At 42.0% G+C, this 16,545-nt stretch overlaps 1 protein-coding gene across 1 annotated transcript; it reads right to left on the bottom strand.

The window, feature by feature from the left end:
• Positions 1 to 326: 326 nt before the first annotated feature.
• On the bottom strand, positions 327 to 1,004 carry LOC122665441. The gene is made up of 3 exons (XM_043861591.1): positions 670 to 1,004; positions 490 to 576; positions 327 to 442 (listed from the first exon to the last, which is right to left on the bottom strand). The coding sequence occupies exons 1-3, from the start codon at positions 932 to 934 to the stop codon at positions 327 to 329; spliced, it is 468 nt and encodes a 155-aa protein (XP_043717526.1). The 5' UTR covers positions 935 to 1,004.
• Positions 1,005 to 16,545: the final 15,541 nt, after the last annotated feature.

Below are 16,545 nucleotides of genomic sequence, written 5' to 3'. Positions count from 1 at the left end.
GTGATGGTCCCAAGTTTTCCGCTCCAGCTAGATACAATACAAGCAACTGTGTAACTATGCAAGACAGTTGTTTCAGGCTTTCATTGTTTCTTCTTCTATTTTCTCTCTTTCTTTATTTATCATCGCTGTAAATTAATAGATATACACGTACAAAGGTACTCGAAGCTATTTCACACGTGTGGATTTCATTAATGAGAGAGAAATTTGCACGCACGAAACCAAAGAGGTGTGAGGGAGGGAGGGAAAGGGACTAGGGGAGAGAGCAGAGAAGCCAGAGATAAAGAACCAGATAATGCAGACTAGAAACCGCTGATTTTTCTTTGAAATCAAGATTTTTGAGCTTGTTTCCCAATCTCCTGTAAGCTCCAATGGCTTCGGATTGCCAAAATTTCGCTTTTCTCCAACCCTAATAATCGTCCAAAATCACTAACCCCCTGTGAATCTGTAATAGAGAGCGAAACAAAGATAAAATAAGAAATAGCCAAAAACATGAGAAAGGATAAATAATCTCGTCAATGAAGCTACATTTACCTGTCGGCTTCCAAGACCGTCGAATGTCTTTGAAATGACCTAAATCTACAAAGCAAAAAAGATTGCAGCGATGGAAAAAAAAAAAAAAAAAACTCAATCTCGTCCAAAGATGCACTCGCTAAAGTTAATTAGGGTTACCTGTTTGAGAAGGATCGTAAGAGCAGAGGTAGAGAACAAGTAAACAGAAAAGTGTGAGGATTGGTATCAGAAGTATGGATTTCTCAGGCCGAGAAATCATCAATCTGTGTGGTTTCTTGACCTGGTTTTCTCGTTCATCTACAGTTATAGCTGTACCTCCTCCGCTCTTCCGCTTCTGTTCTCCTTCTTCGAACTTCTTCTCCTTTTTCGCTTCTCCATGGCTATGGAGTTTTAGTCCAGGGGAGCCTAGAGACTGTCTTTGCATGCTCAGAGGGAGGACGAGAGAGAGAGAGAGAGAGAGAGAGAGAAAGATGCTGCTTAGTGGTGTGGTGGTGTTTGCTGTCCAGGCCTTTGACTAGGGACTAGGGTACATTTCTTTGTAGAGGTTTTATATTCCCACATTTGCCCTTTTAAAAGATACGCTTCGCCGTAATCTTATGGGGATCAAATAAGGTTTTTATTTTTTTGGTAAAAGATTAAATAAGGTTAATTATTTATTAATGATATCAAGAGGCGCTGACAGCAGAAGATGCCCCATTCGATCCCCGTGTACATTAGAGTATTAATCAATTTAGAATCAAAATCCAAACCGAATTGGTTTTGTTTTGGTTTCATTTGGAATATTTTATTAGTTCGATTCGATTGTAATTTCATGACTAAAACTATTGAACTAAACTGAATTACCAATTAACAATCCAAATAAAGAATCAGGCAAAATTATATTCTTTTCTAATATTTCAATCAATGTGGATGATAAATTCTATTCCTCTTTAACATTTGGAAAAGTTTGGGTGGATTATGACCCTAACAAAAAAATGCTTTTTTGTTGGTGAAGATGTAAAAAGTTGGCCCAAACACCTAAAATAAGACCTAAACCGAATAAAAATTGAAACCAAACCAAACTACGTTGATTTGGTTTTGATTTTGAAAATGCCTTTCTATTCTTGGTTTGGTTTGCTTTTGGTTTCTACATTTTACATCTTGTATGAACTGAATAACCAAAACGATTGAAACCATTAAGTGTAGTTCCTCCGAAGAAATATGGCACTTGAAACATCTGACACGTCACTGATACAATGGTGGCAATGGAGGAACTCTTATTCAAGTTAAACCCTTCCAAGGAAGAAGATACGTGTGTGTGTGTGTGTGTGTGTGAGAGAGGGAGAGAGAGAGAACTAAAACTTTGACCTTTCTATTTGTCACGCCCCTAGCCCGATAAAGAATATAATAATAATAAATGGGGATGATTAGGACGACACACATCATCCCACTAAGCTATCAGGATCGCAGATACAATGTCCCAATCTACAGTCTTAAACTAACACAATATCTCATCAATATCAGAGTGCAGAAAGGAAGTAAATATCATAATTCAAATCTCAATTGCAAGTGGAAGCGTTTCATATTAATAGTTATATGATGTTCACTGCTAATGATAAATAGTACTATAGTTTTACATTCACATGATCATCAAATAACTACAAAAGGGTATAACAGTAAAATATTTATACAAGGGCTTCATGCCCCAAAAATGAACAAAAAGGGAGCAAAGTCCCAAGTACCAACACAGCCCGTAGGCACAATCATCACATGGGCATCTGTCACTGTGCTCCTCAGCCACAGCTTCCAGATCCTCAGTTCTGATATCATCATATCCCGAGGATTCAACCTCGAGTCCAACAAGATAACCACTACCTGTATCATCATCTAAAAAGAGTGTATGTCACACCCCTATCCCGATAAGGGATAAAGTACAATATCAAGGTATGATTGGAGTGACACGCGTCATCCTACCTCACCACCAGGATCTCGATGCAGTGGCTAACTCACAGTCATAAACCAATATTAAAATACAATAATATCAGAGTGCGAAAGACAAAGGAATATTACATTCTAAGATAGGTCAGAGTTTGCGAAAGCGTAAATGAAATAATTATAAGATGTTCATTGACTAATGATAATAAGTAACATAGTTACAAAATTCCTATGACCATCAAATAGCTACCAAAAAGGTAAAACATAAAAGTTTATACAAAGCACAAGGCTCTCAAAAATAACAAAACAGGAATGATCCCGAGTAACAGTACAGCCCATAGGCACAATCATCATGGGCAACCATCGCCATGATTCTCAGTCATGGTCTCTGGCTCCATAGTAATCATCTGCATCAAAATCTAAAAAGAATGTGTGCACGGGGGTTAGCTCCACCGAGCTAGTGAGAGAGAAAAGGGGATGCACAATCACACAATCATAAATAGTCCATGATGCATGCCATTATTAATTCATTTACCACCTAACACACAATGCTAAGTCAATGGGTATATGCTACTGTAATAACTCAGGAAGACACTGTGGATCCTTCCATTCTCACCACAATGCAACCTTAATTATTACTATGGGGCCTGCATCGATCGTAGCCATCACCACCCAGAGGCAGACCTCGATAACCATTACTACCCTTGGCCTGGCCTCTCTAACTCTCCACAGACAGTAGGTGCTCTGGCTACCCAACACCTAAACCCCTGTTGGTAAGGGTCGTAGCATAGGAAACTGAGCCTAACCACAGATATACTACATGAATCCTATCGTGTTGAGAGGTACATCCGGGTGTGTTAATGTCCCATTCCATCTAACAACTAGGTACCAGCACAACATGGTGCATGCACGCAAGGATGAGATGCAGTATACAATTCCACGTAATCTGGGAGTTCCTGTGCCAGTACTTCCTGGCACCATATCCCAACACAAATCTATATCATCCTAATCATCATCATCATCATCATCGAATAAGAATAAATGCAAATATACAATCATGCTTGAATGATAATGTCATAATATAATTCATAAATGCATGAATAAGCAATAGTAAACAAGCTCAGACAGTCACCCAAACCCACTCACCAATACTTCAAATAGAATTTGTATAAGCACAATGATTTCCGCTCAAAATCACTCCATTGCACATATGCTGGCACTTATGGAAGTGAATAAGAGTGTGAGAGAGTGTAGGGGAGGCCTCATAGAGAAACCCCATAGTTTACATAAGTTATAGGCCTTGAAAACAACATCGGAGGCACGCCGGACTCAACAGTGCCTGCCTCCGACTCTGAGTTCGACCCTTCTTGCAGGCTCAGGCCACATCGGAGGCAGCGTCAGACTCAACAGGCTTGCCTCCAACCCTGAGTCCGACCCTTCCTACAGGCTCAGGCCACATCGGAGGCAACGTCGGACTCAACAGGCTTGCCTCTAACCCTGCATCCCACCTTTCCTGCAGGCTCAGGCCACATCGGAGGCAGCGTCGGACTCAGCAGTGCCTGCCTCTGACCTTGCATCCGATGTAACCCAGGTACAATTTCAAGGTCCTTAAAAGCCTAGGGTTGTCCCATTTGGTTCTTTAAGTTCTAAGGGACTAGGGAGGGGGTGTCTTATGATCTATTAAGGTCTTAGAAGTACCCATCATCAAATGATTGAGGGATTTAAAGGATCAAAAGCTCAAAAATCCAGATTTGGGGTTTCCTTTGGTGGTTGAAGCTTTAGAATCAAATAGATTCAGCAAGAGGTCAAATAGAGGTATTTATAGGACAGTAATACATTAATGGAGTCCCAAAAACATAGCTTAGGATAAACCATTTGGTTCCAAGAGGAAACCCAAACTCAAGACTGAAATTAGGTGAGCCATCTAAGCTCAAAAAGAAGGACGTGGAGGGCCTTCCAAGCTCAATCGAAAAGAGAAAAGAGAAGGGAGAAAGGCAAGAGTGTTCTTGGCCTACCTTCTTCTCCTTCTTCTCCACCTTGCTGCCTCCTCTCTTCAAAGCTCTCCTCTCCTTTCACAATTAGCTTAGGAAAGAAAATGAGAAAGACTAAGGAATAGCCCTAGCTCTCATATCTATAGATGTGCCTTACTAAGGCCTGTTTGGCTAGGGCCTCTTAGCTATAAATCTAGGGCTTGTTTGGGTAGGGTAGTTTAAATGCCCACTTAGGTGTTGTTTGGGTAGGGTCTCTTAATGTACCATAAACATATTACCCATTTAAACTCATTACCCACCTAAACTCAATTAAACACCATTAAGACACAACTTGGGCCCAATGGGCTTCATTTTAGAATAAAGCTTGGGTCTTGTTTGGCTAAGGTTTTTTAATGTCTAAAGTACATTAACCTATTTCAAGCATGACTTAGGCCCAAGGGCCCACTTAAGAGGTCACCAAAATAGAAGGGAGGCTAGGGTAGTAGTCAACCACGACAAGGCACCAACAGCATCATCGATAAAGGGCATGTGGGCCCCACATATGGTCTCACTCAAATTAGCCACAGCAACAGCATCGGATGCAGGGTCGGATGCATATAGGACCCTGCATCCTATGCAATAGAAAGGATAGATAAAGTATCAAAAAGGTCTGGGCTTGGACCCAAACCTCAGGGACTTTAAGGGGAAGGAAACAAGTAAAAAACATCGGTTTAGTAATTTACCATTTGACCATCATGGTGAAAGACACACCGGCAAACAAGGCAGCATAGTCTACTCACCACAAGGATAAATAATAAACAAATAGGCTCTTGGGTGCGGGTGTAACATTCCCCCAACCTTATAAGAAATGTCATCCTCAAAATTTGACGTGCCTGGGGATCCGAATAGATGAGGCTACTTCAACTGCCTAACAACTCCTTGCCTCTAAGCAAACGATCAAAACAAATCCTAGGCTCAATTGGGTTAAAGGTCAATGTGTCTAAGAGTCTAGGGAGGTTCAAACTTCAGATACAAACCACAAGGAAACAAAAGGTCTAACTAAACCTCTGAACTACGCCCAATATTAAACTTCCTTTAACTAGGGTCTCAAGGTTAGGTTTGTACTACTTTTCTTACAAGGCTTTGCTTTGAAGACTTTCACTTCTGATTCCCCAATACTTAAGTCAACTTAAGAATGAATTGGAATATTGATGGAATCTCCTATTGTCGTTGGAGAAGGTCTTGTTACATCCTTTAGTTTCAGCTTTCAAGGTCTTTAAACCCATCTCACAGTGACTCCACAGGAAAAAGTCCCTTATGGTTCTCCTTCGAGAGCCAAACCACCTCCTATGGTAGGTCTAAGTCAATTCATGCTAATTAATTTATCCAGTCATTGATGAATTTATTAACTACTACCCTATGATCACTATGACCAAGGGTCTAGGTTCAACCAAGTGGTCACAGTAAAGCCTAGGTAAGGTTATACTTATAGTACTAGAGAATCATTCTAGTCACACAAGTCTAAGGTCCTAAGGGACACACCTATATATACATATACCACACAAATTCATAGGTAAAATTCAAGAATTACATTCATATCCCTAGGGACATATCTATCATCTAGATCAAATCACAAGAACAAGAGTCCTCGAGTATGGTTTGCTAAGCCTTTTTGGGAAGTCAACTCACGGTGTAGGACTCCCTCTATGAGTCTAAACATGGTTTGGAGGAACCAAGTAAAGTACAAATAGAGTCGTCACTAACTCAAGGTGTCATGAGCAACCTCCAATTATACATGACCTTTGTGGCTCTTTCAAAGGAACCCGTCCAAACCGGTCTATCACTTCCTTCCCTTAATATCTACCCACAAGGTTAGGTTTTCTATCCATAAGGTCCGAGTTCATCAATTCACGGGGTCTAAGGGTCTTCATCCCCAAGAGTAACTCTTCTCCCTTTTAGGTAAGAGGGGAGTCACAACGCACATTGTTGCTTGTCATTCCTTATTGGCTGGTTTGGCCGATGTAGGTCCAAGGATGCAGACATCATGGTTTGTATCTAAGGCAAGCAATTAACCATGCATGGGCCAAGTAAAATGGGTGCCCACCCTAGGATTTAGACATGATAACATCACACAAGGGGTTTGTCATGCCCCAAACCACCCCTTTGGAGGATTTAGGCAAGTGACCGGATATCCTACGACATCTGCCAATCCCCAAGGATCTAGAAGTAGTATTTACACGTCACAAACCACACATTAAGGTTAAAAGATAATAAAAGAATATCAGAGTGCAACGGAAGATCAAACTACCCACAGATGATTTATATCATCAATAATAAAATCCCAAGTACCTATGTTATACCATAAACATATCCATTTATGATCAATAGATACATTATCTTGGTAATTACACTTCTTGAAATAAGGAAACTTAAATAATAACAAATTCGTCGCTAAGCAACGAAATGAGGAAGATCTACAATTCCATCAACGGCTTCCTCGCCCATTAGCAAACCCGAACCTGCAAAATCAGCTAAAAGAGAATACACAAGAGTGTGAGCTCCACCGAGCCCATGAATGAAATATAAACCATGCATGCACATGCAAGCACAACCAAATGAGTCCTACATGAGGTGCAGATCATTTTATTTATTAGCCACCTAACATCACAACTAAGTCGGGTCAGTGCTACTACAATTCTCAATACATGTATCCCTAGTGTGGGCTTGGTTACCTCTTCCCGCGATACACCCATTGAGTTGTTAGAGAGGACTAGTCAGCTCCAGCATCTCCCCCACCAAGGTCAGCCTAACCAGCCTGACGTGATTTACTTATGGGGTAACCGTTAGTATTTAGCTCAATTCTTTCCTTTTCTTTTTTTCTTTGGATTATATTATGGCATAAAGCCCGGCATATAGCTCCTGACATTAATTTTGGCATAAAGCCCAGCATATAGCTCCTGACATTAATTTTGGCATAAAGCCCGGTATATAGCTCCTGGCATTAATTTTGGCATAAAGCCCGGCATATAGCTCCTGACATTAATTTTGGCATAAACCCCGGCATATAGCTCCTGACATTAATTTGTCATAAAGCCCGGCATATAGCTCCTGACATTAATTTGGGCCCCCACAGGCATCCAACACCTTAACCCCTGTTGGCAAGGGTGCGTAGCATGGGTGGTGAAACTCTAGCCCCATGTCTATATGGCATCGTATGAGTCAAGCGGTGTCAACCGTATCCCATAATACGGGCTACCACAGGACTCATTTCCAAGCCGGCTACGGCATCTAGTCAAGCAATTCCACATGCAAGCATTATCATCCATTTCCAAAGTTCATCAGATAAGATTCAAAATTTAAATGAGAATATAAAACAATTTAAAGTAACAAAAGACAGTAAATATTATTGTTGTTGTTGTCATGACCCATCAATCATGTTACACCTACACTCATGGTATAATTCCACTCACCTTGGTTTGATCCTACTAGTTCAAATGTTTGTTCAGTTCCGGTCGATATTTGGCTGTGCACCTCGAGCACAGAAACAAATCCTAAAGCAATAAATTAGAAATATGTTATTTTAATTATTCAAACTATTTTGGATAACCCAATGTTAGTCTAGGCTCCTAGGTCTATCTCGGTGCTCAGTTCGAGATCACTTTCAATTCTCTAGGCCAGTGCCTAGGGTTCAGGGGCAAAGTGGTCATTCGTCAATGCCCATACCTGCCTCTAGGTTAGAACATGGTCCCACAACAGTCTATGACATAATTACATTGCTGTCCACTTTAGGTCAGTGATGTAGAATCAAGCACAGCAGTGCACAGTCACATGCGGGCCCCACTTGGGGTTCCAAAATATTTTTCACATATAGATAGATGTGGGGGAAGGGCATTTTTGTCATTTCCCACATCCCACAATGTCCAGGGATCAAGGCCAATAAGAAATTACAGACCTGCCCCTTCGTGTCTAAAAGATTCCATCACTGGGCCTTGCTGTATCGCCCAGTGCATGGCTCAGTGCCTGCAGAATCGACCTTGGGCTGAGTTTCCAAGGTTGGACATGCAGGGCTGGGCCCACACTTGATCCTCTGGATGTTTGGGGATCTAGGTAGCCCTTGCAATGGTCTATCTCATGGTTCCATTGATTTTCCCATCAGGGTGCCAGTCAGCCTGTCTGTGGCTGCCCAAATAACCTTGGTGAATAGTGTTCAGGGTTTTGGCTATGCTTGAAATTCAGTTCCAGCCTTGTCCAAGGCTGAAATCTCCTGAAACAAGGGGTTTGAGGCTGTACCCATCTAGGGTTAGGACTGTACACGCTTAGCCAACTCCTAGGGTTCCACCAACACTGGCCAATAGGCCATCTGGCAGTGCAGGTGAGCACAACCAGGTTTCGGCCATGGCAGCAGCATAAGTGCCTGCTGAAAAATGACGAAAAACACAGATCTCCCATGCTCTATGCATGCATGGCAGATCTGGAGCCAGACTTGGCAAACCCTAGCTTGTCTGGGCTGCCCAGGGTTGCAAAGCACAGCAAGAATAGAGAAAGAACAGGTACAGCAGGTATGGGGGAGGTTTCTATACCTGAAAATCGCTACAGGTGAGCTCGGATCAGCCAGAGATGGGGCTGCTGCAGCTCCCTCTTCTTCCTTCCTTCTTCCTTCTCCTCCTTCTTCTTTCTCTCCTTTCTTTCCTCTCCTTTCTCTCTCGGATTCAGATCTGCCAAGGGCTCTAAAATGAGCCCAAGGCCCCCTATTTATAAGCTTAGCCTCTACTGAGGCCTATTTGCCAGCTTAGGTCTCCCTTCAAAATGCATTTTTAGACTGATTCTCAGTCATTCCAGGCACTCTGGTGAGGTCCAAAGTGATCCGAGGGTATGAGGTGGTCCCCCAGACTTCCCTCAACCTATGGAAGGTGCCCATGTCTGATATGGGTGGTCCCCACACATCTGTACATTAAAATACAGAAATTTCCCACTCTAGGTGATGTCATTGGGCCTTGCTGCATTGCCCAGTACCATCACCCAGAGAATATATCTGCAGAATTGTTTGGATTGAAATGAAATTTCAGTCCATTTAGAGACATAATTGGATCATGGTTCCTTCTAAGAAAATGAATTCCTATGAATCTTATTTCTAGGAAAATTGGACCCAATGATTGGATTATGAAGTTATGATATTTTTATTACGCAAAGGGCAACCTGTCAAAACAGCAGGATCCGATTTTGACTGAAAGTTGAGCTAAGCTTTTAACTAAATTAGAGACATATCTAGATAATGGTGTCTTCTAACAAAATGCAGCCCTATGAGTCTAGTTTCCAAAAATATTGGAACCAACACAATTGAAGTTTGGGTGGTCGAGTTATATCATTTTAACTAAGAGAAGGTCAATCTATAAATTAGCAAAATTTGTCATTTATGTAGGGATTTAAGATGTATGTATGGAATTGGGTTCTCATCAAATCAATCATGCAAATTGATGTTTGGGTTTAAAAATGTTTTATCTAAAACATTCAAGTTGATGAGGGTCATCATTGGTTTAGCCTAGAACTAGGATTTAAGTCCAAGGGTCCTAGAATCAAGGGTTGGTACCTTCCTCAGGCTGTACATTATGCAGTGGGCTGTACATCTACAAAGGTCTACAATCCATCTTTTGACAGGTATGTAGGGGGACATCCTCGGGGCTTCTCCATTAAATTCAAACACTGGAGTGACACTCCATAGTATGCTTGGATGCCATGTCAGGGGATTCCTGTCCTACCATCAAATCCCTAGCCAGTCAGGGGCGGGTTTGACATTTCTCCCCACCTTACAAAAATTTTATCCTCGAAATTTGCTAACCATGTGGCTCAAAGAGTGTGGGATACTTTTCTTGCATTTCATCTTTGCGTTCCCATGATGCCTCCTCAGTGTACTGGTAGCTTTGACCTTGGATTCTAGACTTTCAACAAAAATTCCAATTAGCCCCTATTTTTGGGCGGGGGTTTACATTCCCCCAACCTTATAAAAATTTCATCCTCAAAATTGAACGTGTCTGGGGATTCTAGCAGGTAAGGATACTCTAACCGCCTTTCATCCTCATCAATCAGACATTTCTTGATCGAGCCGACCATCCCACAGTACCTTTACAACAAGACAATCCGGTTGTGGAGACTGTGCTTCTCACATCCCACATTCTCTTTGGATTTCTCTTGACGGGTTATGGCGACAGCGAGCCTAAGTGGTTGCTGAGTCAAGACATGAGTCGAGTCCAGGAGTTACTTCTTCAACACCGATGCATGGAATACATTAGGGACTTCTTCCAATCAGTATGCCACTGGTCATGATTTACGAATTCAACTTCCCTTTTTATCAAATTGCACCACCCCTTTGGTTGGAGATTCCCAAGAAAATACTTGATTGCCCATGACGTACTTCAGGCCCTTTTGTCTTGTATCGGGATCGCTCATTGTTTCTATTGAGCTATAAAGATCTGGTCCTCAAATATATCCAAGTCCAATAAGTTATTTAGATTACCCCTGAATTTGATTGATCTAATGTCCAGCTTGATCTTGAGGGCCTAAGGAAAATTGAACTCCCAACATATACCTCAAGAGAAATAAAATAGTCCAACTACTTTCGCATATTTTGCCTAATAATCTATAGCTCCTACGACTTTGGGTTGTGTGGTATAAATCTACACCATCTTTCCTACATAGCTCTTCCTATGAGTATTTTAACTTCTGGTATCCCCAATACCTAGTCTCAACTTTAGGATGAATTGGGATATTGATGGAGTCCCTATTGTTCACTCCTAATAACGGAGGGGACATTCGGTGACCTATTATCCCCTTCATACCTATTGTTGAGCAAGGTTTTGTCGGATCTTTTAGTTCCAGTTTCATCTTGATCTTGGTTGTTCTATTCGTTTGGTTTGTGGTATAATGCTTTACCAAGACCTAACTATGCGCCTACAGTCTTTTATCATCCTTCCAGAATCTATGTACGAATATGAAATTTTCAAATGGACAAGGTCTATAATCTTCATTTAATTTCACAACATTTCAAATAACAATGCTAACCACCTATTTGGAAATGTGGGCAGCTTCCTCTTATCAGCAAACTCAGTAGAACGAAAGAGTGTAATGAGCCGAAATCAGAATATCATTTGAACAGGTGAGGATGATATGGGTAGAGTACCTGTTATTATTCCGAATTGGCCTCAGCTCCTCTTGTGTCCAAGGCATATACTTGTTTTTTTTTTTTTTTAACTTTATTGCTTTAGGACGGGAAAAGATGAGTAGTAGGTAGATTTCGTCGTGGCACACGGAATCTGCGATGAGGACAATCTCTGGACATGTGTTTGGGCAGCTTGCATGTGTAGCAGTAGCTAGGTTTAGCAAGTGGATGGGTAGGTGTAGGACGGATAGGCTGAGAAGTAGTCAGGCCTTCTTGACCCGACACCAGGCAAGGTGGTAGAGTGGATTAGCCCGATGCATGGCGATAATACTGTGTGGGCTGTTCGAATATTGGGCGAATGGGTTGATATGCTTGACCCATTTCAAGCCTATGATACTGTGTCGGGCTAGGACTTAGGTTAGATCCTCGGAAGGTCTCGCTGGGCCGTTCTAAATTTTGGAAGAAGTTAGGCCTCTTGCCTAGCTCTATTGATACTCTGGTCCCCCTATTCAGTCTATCTTCTATAGTCTTGGCTTTATCGACCATCTGTGCATAGGTCTGAATATCCATGACTGACAGGATGGACCCGATCTCAGGCTTGAGCCCCTTTTCAAATTTCTTCATTTTGCTAGCCTCCCCCTTTATATGTTCCGGTGTGAAATGGAACAATTCCTCAAATTGCTGCTGGTAATCCAGCACTGACTTAGTTCCTTGTTCCAGTGCAATAAATTCAGCTTCTTTTCTATCCCTGAAGCTCTCTGGGAAGTAATTCTTGAAGAAAACTTCTCTAAATTGCTCCCACGTGGGGTTCGGATGGGTGGCTTCTAGATTTGGCTTAGTAGCCCTCCACCAAGCTTCAGCTTCATTCTGCAACTGATAGCCCGCACATATAATCTTTTGTGCGTCCGTACACTCTAGTACTTCAAATGCCTTCTCCAGGGCACTAATCCATCTCTCCGGTTCCATCGCCTTCGAGTTGATCTTCGAAAAAATGGGCGGCTGTAGTTTCTTGAATCTCTCCATTACCCTAGCAGTGGAGTTGTCTACAGCATGCTGAGGCACCGAAGGTGGAAATTGTGGGGGTTGATTGACTGGTGGCATCGCTTGTTACTGGATCAGGGTCGCAAACTGAGTGGTCACATGGGCCAGCATTTCTTGTTGTTGCTGCATGATCTGCATCATGTTTGCTATGATGCTATTCAGTTCACCGGCAGTCATAGCCGGAGGTGGTGAGGTAGCAGGAGCCGAAGGGGTCTCAGGTGCGGATGTGGGTGAAACTTCTATGTTCTAAGCAACAGGTTCATTAGGAGGATTGACTAGAGGGTTAACAGGAGGACATGCTCCACTAGGAATAATTCTGTTGGATCGAGTTTGCACCATGCTTGCTTTCTGAAAGAAATTTAGGATTTATGTTTATTTGGATGCAACAGGAAAATTCAATATATTTTATATATTGAGGTGACATCTATGTACTTGAAATATTTGACTAGAACGATTTGGAGAAGAAATTTGAAATACATGGTGCAATGATCTTAAGGCAGTGTTGAGTAAGATATGCACCAGCATACCCCGAATCAGGCACTAGATTTGATCTGACCATCGTTCGAGTAAGATTTCGATATAGGTGGTATGAGTCTAGAGGTATTCTATTTCCCTCTTAATTACACAGAAGTCCCTAGCTATCAAGGTTCAATTATATACAGCTGGGTCTATAGGTACCTATGATTTGTTGATTATCATTTCGAGCTTAAGGTTCAGCTCAAGAGTAGGTCTAGTTTTAGAATTTAAAAAAAAAATTAGAGTCTTCCTATTTATGTTTGTGTTTGTTTCAGGTTTATTGGTTACACTCTCCCAGTTTTCCTTCCGGATGTAAAAGTTTATGCCTCTTCAATTATAGAGTTATCGACTTTTGTACCTAGCTAGTCTTCTACTGTGTTCTTCTACTTCTTTATTTCGGTGTTTTCTTAAAACTTTTATTTCTTTGCCTCTAGCCACCCACCATCCTACTTCCATTGTTTGTGAATGTAAATAGAGCTTCTCGCTCTGATACCACTCTGTCACGCCCCAAACCACCCCCTGGGAGGATTTAGGCAAGTGACCGGATATCCTACGACATCCGCCAATCCCCAAGGATCTAGAAGCAGTATTTACACGTCACAAATCACACATTAAGGTTAAAAGATAATAAAAGAATATCAGAGTGCAACGGAAGATCAAACTACCCACAGATGATTTATACCATCAATAATAAAATCCAAGTACCTATGTTATACCATATACATATCCATTTATGATTAATAGATACATTATCTTGGTAATTACACTTCTTGAAAAAAGGAAACTTAAATAATAACAAATTCGTTGCTAAGCAATGAAATGAGGAAGATCTACAATTCCATCAACAGCTTTCTCGCCCATTAGCAAACCTGTACCTGCAAAATCAGCTAAAAGAGAATATACAAGAGTGTGAGCTCCACCGAGCCCGTGAATGAAATATAAACCATGCATGCACATGCAAGCACAACCAAATGAGTCCTACATGAGGTGCAGATCATTTTATTTATTAGCCACCTAACATCACAACTAAGTTGGGTTAGTGCTACTACAATCCTCAATACATGTATCCCTGGTGTGGGCTTGGTTACCCCTTCCCGCGATACACCCATTGAGTTGTCAGAGAGGACCAGTCAGCTCCAGCATCTCCCTCACCAAGGTCAGCCTGACCAGCCCACTGTGATTAACCTGTGGGGTAACCGTTAGTATTTAGCTCAATTCTTTCCTTTTCTTTTTTTCTTTTGATTATATTATGGCATAAAGCCCGGTATATAGCTCGTGACATTAATTTTGGCATAAAGACCGGCATATAGCTCGTGACATTAATTTTGGCATAAAGCCCGGCATATAGCTCCTAACATTAATTTTGGCATAAAGCCCAGCATATAGCTCCTGACATTAATTTTGGCATAAAGCCCGGCATATAGCTCCTGACATTAATTTGGCATAAAGCCCGGCATATAGCTCCTGACATTAATTTGGGCCCCCATAGGCATCCAACACCTTAACCCCTGTTGGCATGGGTGCGTAGCACGGGTGATGAAACTCTAGCCCCATGTCTATATGGCATCGTATGAGTCAAGCGGTGTCAACCATATCCCATAATACGGGCTACCACAGGCCTCATTTCCAAGCCAGCTACGACATCTAGTCTAGCTATTCCTCATGCAAGCATTATCATCCATTTCCAAAGTTCATCAGATAATATTCAGAATTTAAATGAGAATATAAAACAATTTAAAGTAACTAAAGACAGTAAATATTATTGTTGTTGTTGTCATGACCCATCAATCATGTTACACCCACACTCATGGTATAATTCCACTCACCTTGGTTTGATCCTACTAGTTCAAATGTTTGTTCAGTTTCGGTCGATATTTGGCTGTGCACCTCGAGCACGAAAACAAATCCTAAAGCAATAAATTAGAAATATGTTATTTTAATTATTCAAACTGTTTTGGATAACCCAATGTTAATCTAGGCTCCTAGGTCTATCTCGGTGCTCAGTTCGAGATCACTTTCAATTCTCCGGGCCAGTGCCTAGGGTTCAGGGGTAAATTGGTCATTTGTCAGTGCCCATACCTGCCTCTAGGTCAGAACATAGTCCCACAACAGTCTATAACATAATTACACTGCTGTCTACTTTAGGTCAGTGATGTAGAATCAAACACAGCAGTGCACAGTCACATGCGGGGCCCACTTGGGGTTCCAAAATATTTTTCACATATGGACAGATGTGGGGGAAGGGCATTTTTATCATTTCCCACATCGCACAATGTCCAGGGATCAAGGCCAATAGGAAATTATGGATCTGCCCCTTCATTTCTAAAAGATTCCATCACTGGGCCTTGCTGTATCGCCTAGTGCATGGCCCAGTGCCTGCAGAATCGACCTTGGGCTGAGTTTCCAAAATTGGACTTGCAGGGCTGGGCCCACACTTGATCCTCTGCATGTTTGGGGATCTGGGTAGCCCTTGCTATGGTCTATCTCATGGTTCCATTGATTTTCCCATCAGAGTTCCAGTCAGCCTGTCTGTGGCTGCCCAAATAATCCTGGTGAATAGTGTTCAGGGTTTTGGCTAAGGTTGGAATTCAGTTCCAGCCTTGTCCAAGGCTGAAATCTCTTGAAACAAGGGGTTTGAGGCTATACAGCCTTAGCCAGCTCCTAGGGTTCCAACAACACTGGCCAATAGGCCATCTGGCAGTGCAGGTGAGCACAGCCAAGTTTAGGCCATGGCAGCAGCATAAGTGCCTGTTGAAAAATGATGAAAAACACAGATCTCCCATGCTCTATGCATGCATGGTAGATTTGGAGCCAGACTTGGCAAACCCTAGCTTGTCTGGGCTACCCAGGGTTGGAAAGCACAGCAAGAATAGAAAAAGAACAGGTACAGCAGGTATGGGGGAGGTTTCTATACTTGAAAATGGTTGCAGGTGAGCTCGGATCAGCCAAAGAAGGGGCTGCTGCAGCTCCCTCTTCTTCCTTCCTTCTTCCTGCTCCTCCTTCTTCTTTCTCTCCTTTCTCTCTCGGATTCAGATCTGCCAAGGGCTCTAAAATGAGCCCAAGGCCCCCTATTTATAAGCTTAGCCTCTACTGAGGCCTGTTTGTCTGCTTAGGTCTCCCTTCAAAATGCATTTTTAGACTGATTCTCAGTCATTCCGGGCACTCTAGTGAGGTCTATAGTGATCCGAGGGTATGAGGTGGTCCCCCAGACTTCCCTCAACCTATGGACGGTGCCCATGTATAATATGGGTTGTCCCCACACATCTGTACATTAAAATACAGCAATTTCCCACTCTGGGTGTTGTCATTGGGCCTTGCTGCATCGCCCAGTGCCATCGCCCAGAGAATTCATCTGCAGAATTGTTTGAATTGAAATGAAATTTCAGTCCATTTAGAGACATAATTAGATCATGGTTCCTTCTAAGAAAATGTATCCCTATG

This window comes from Telopea speciosissima, chromosome 6, assembly GCF_018873765.1.
Source record: "Telopea speciosissima isolate NSW1024214 ecotype Mountain lineage chromosome 6, Tspe_v1, whole genome shotgun sequence".
NCBI classification, from domain to species: Eukaryota; Viridiplantae; Streptophyta; class Magnoliopsida; order Proteales; family Proteaceae; genus Telopea; species Telopea speciosissima.
Note: the sequence above shows the minus strand (reverse complement) of the source record. Positions and strands in the feature narration are given on the sequence as shown.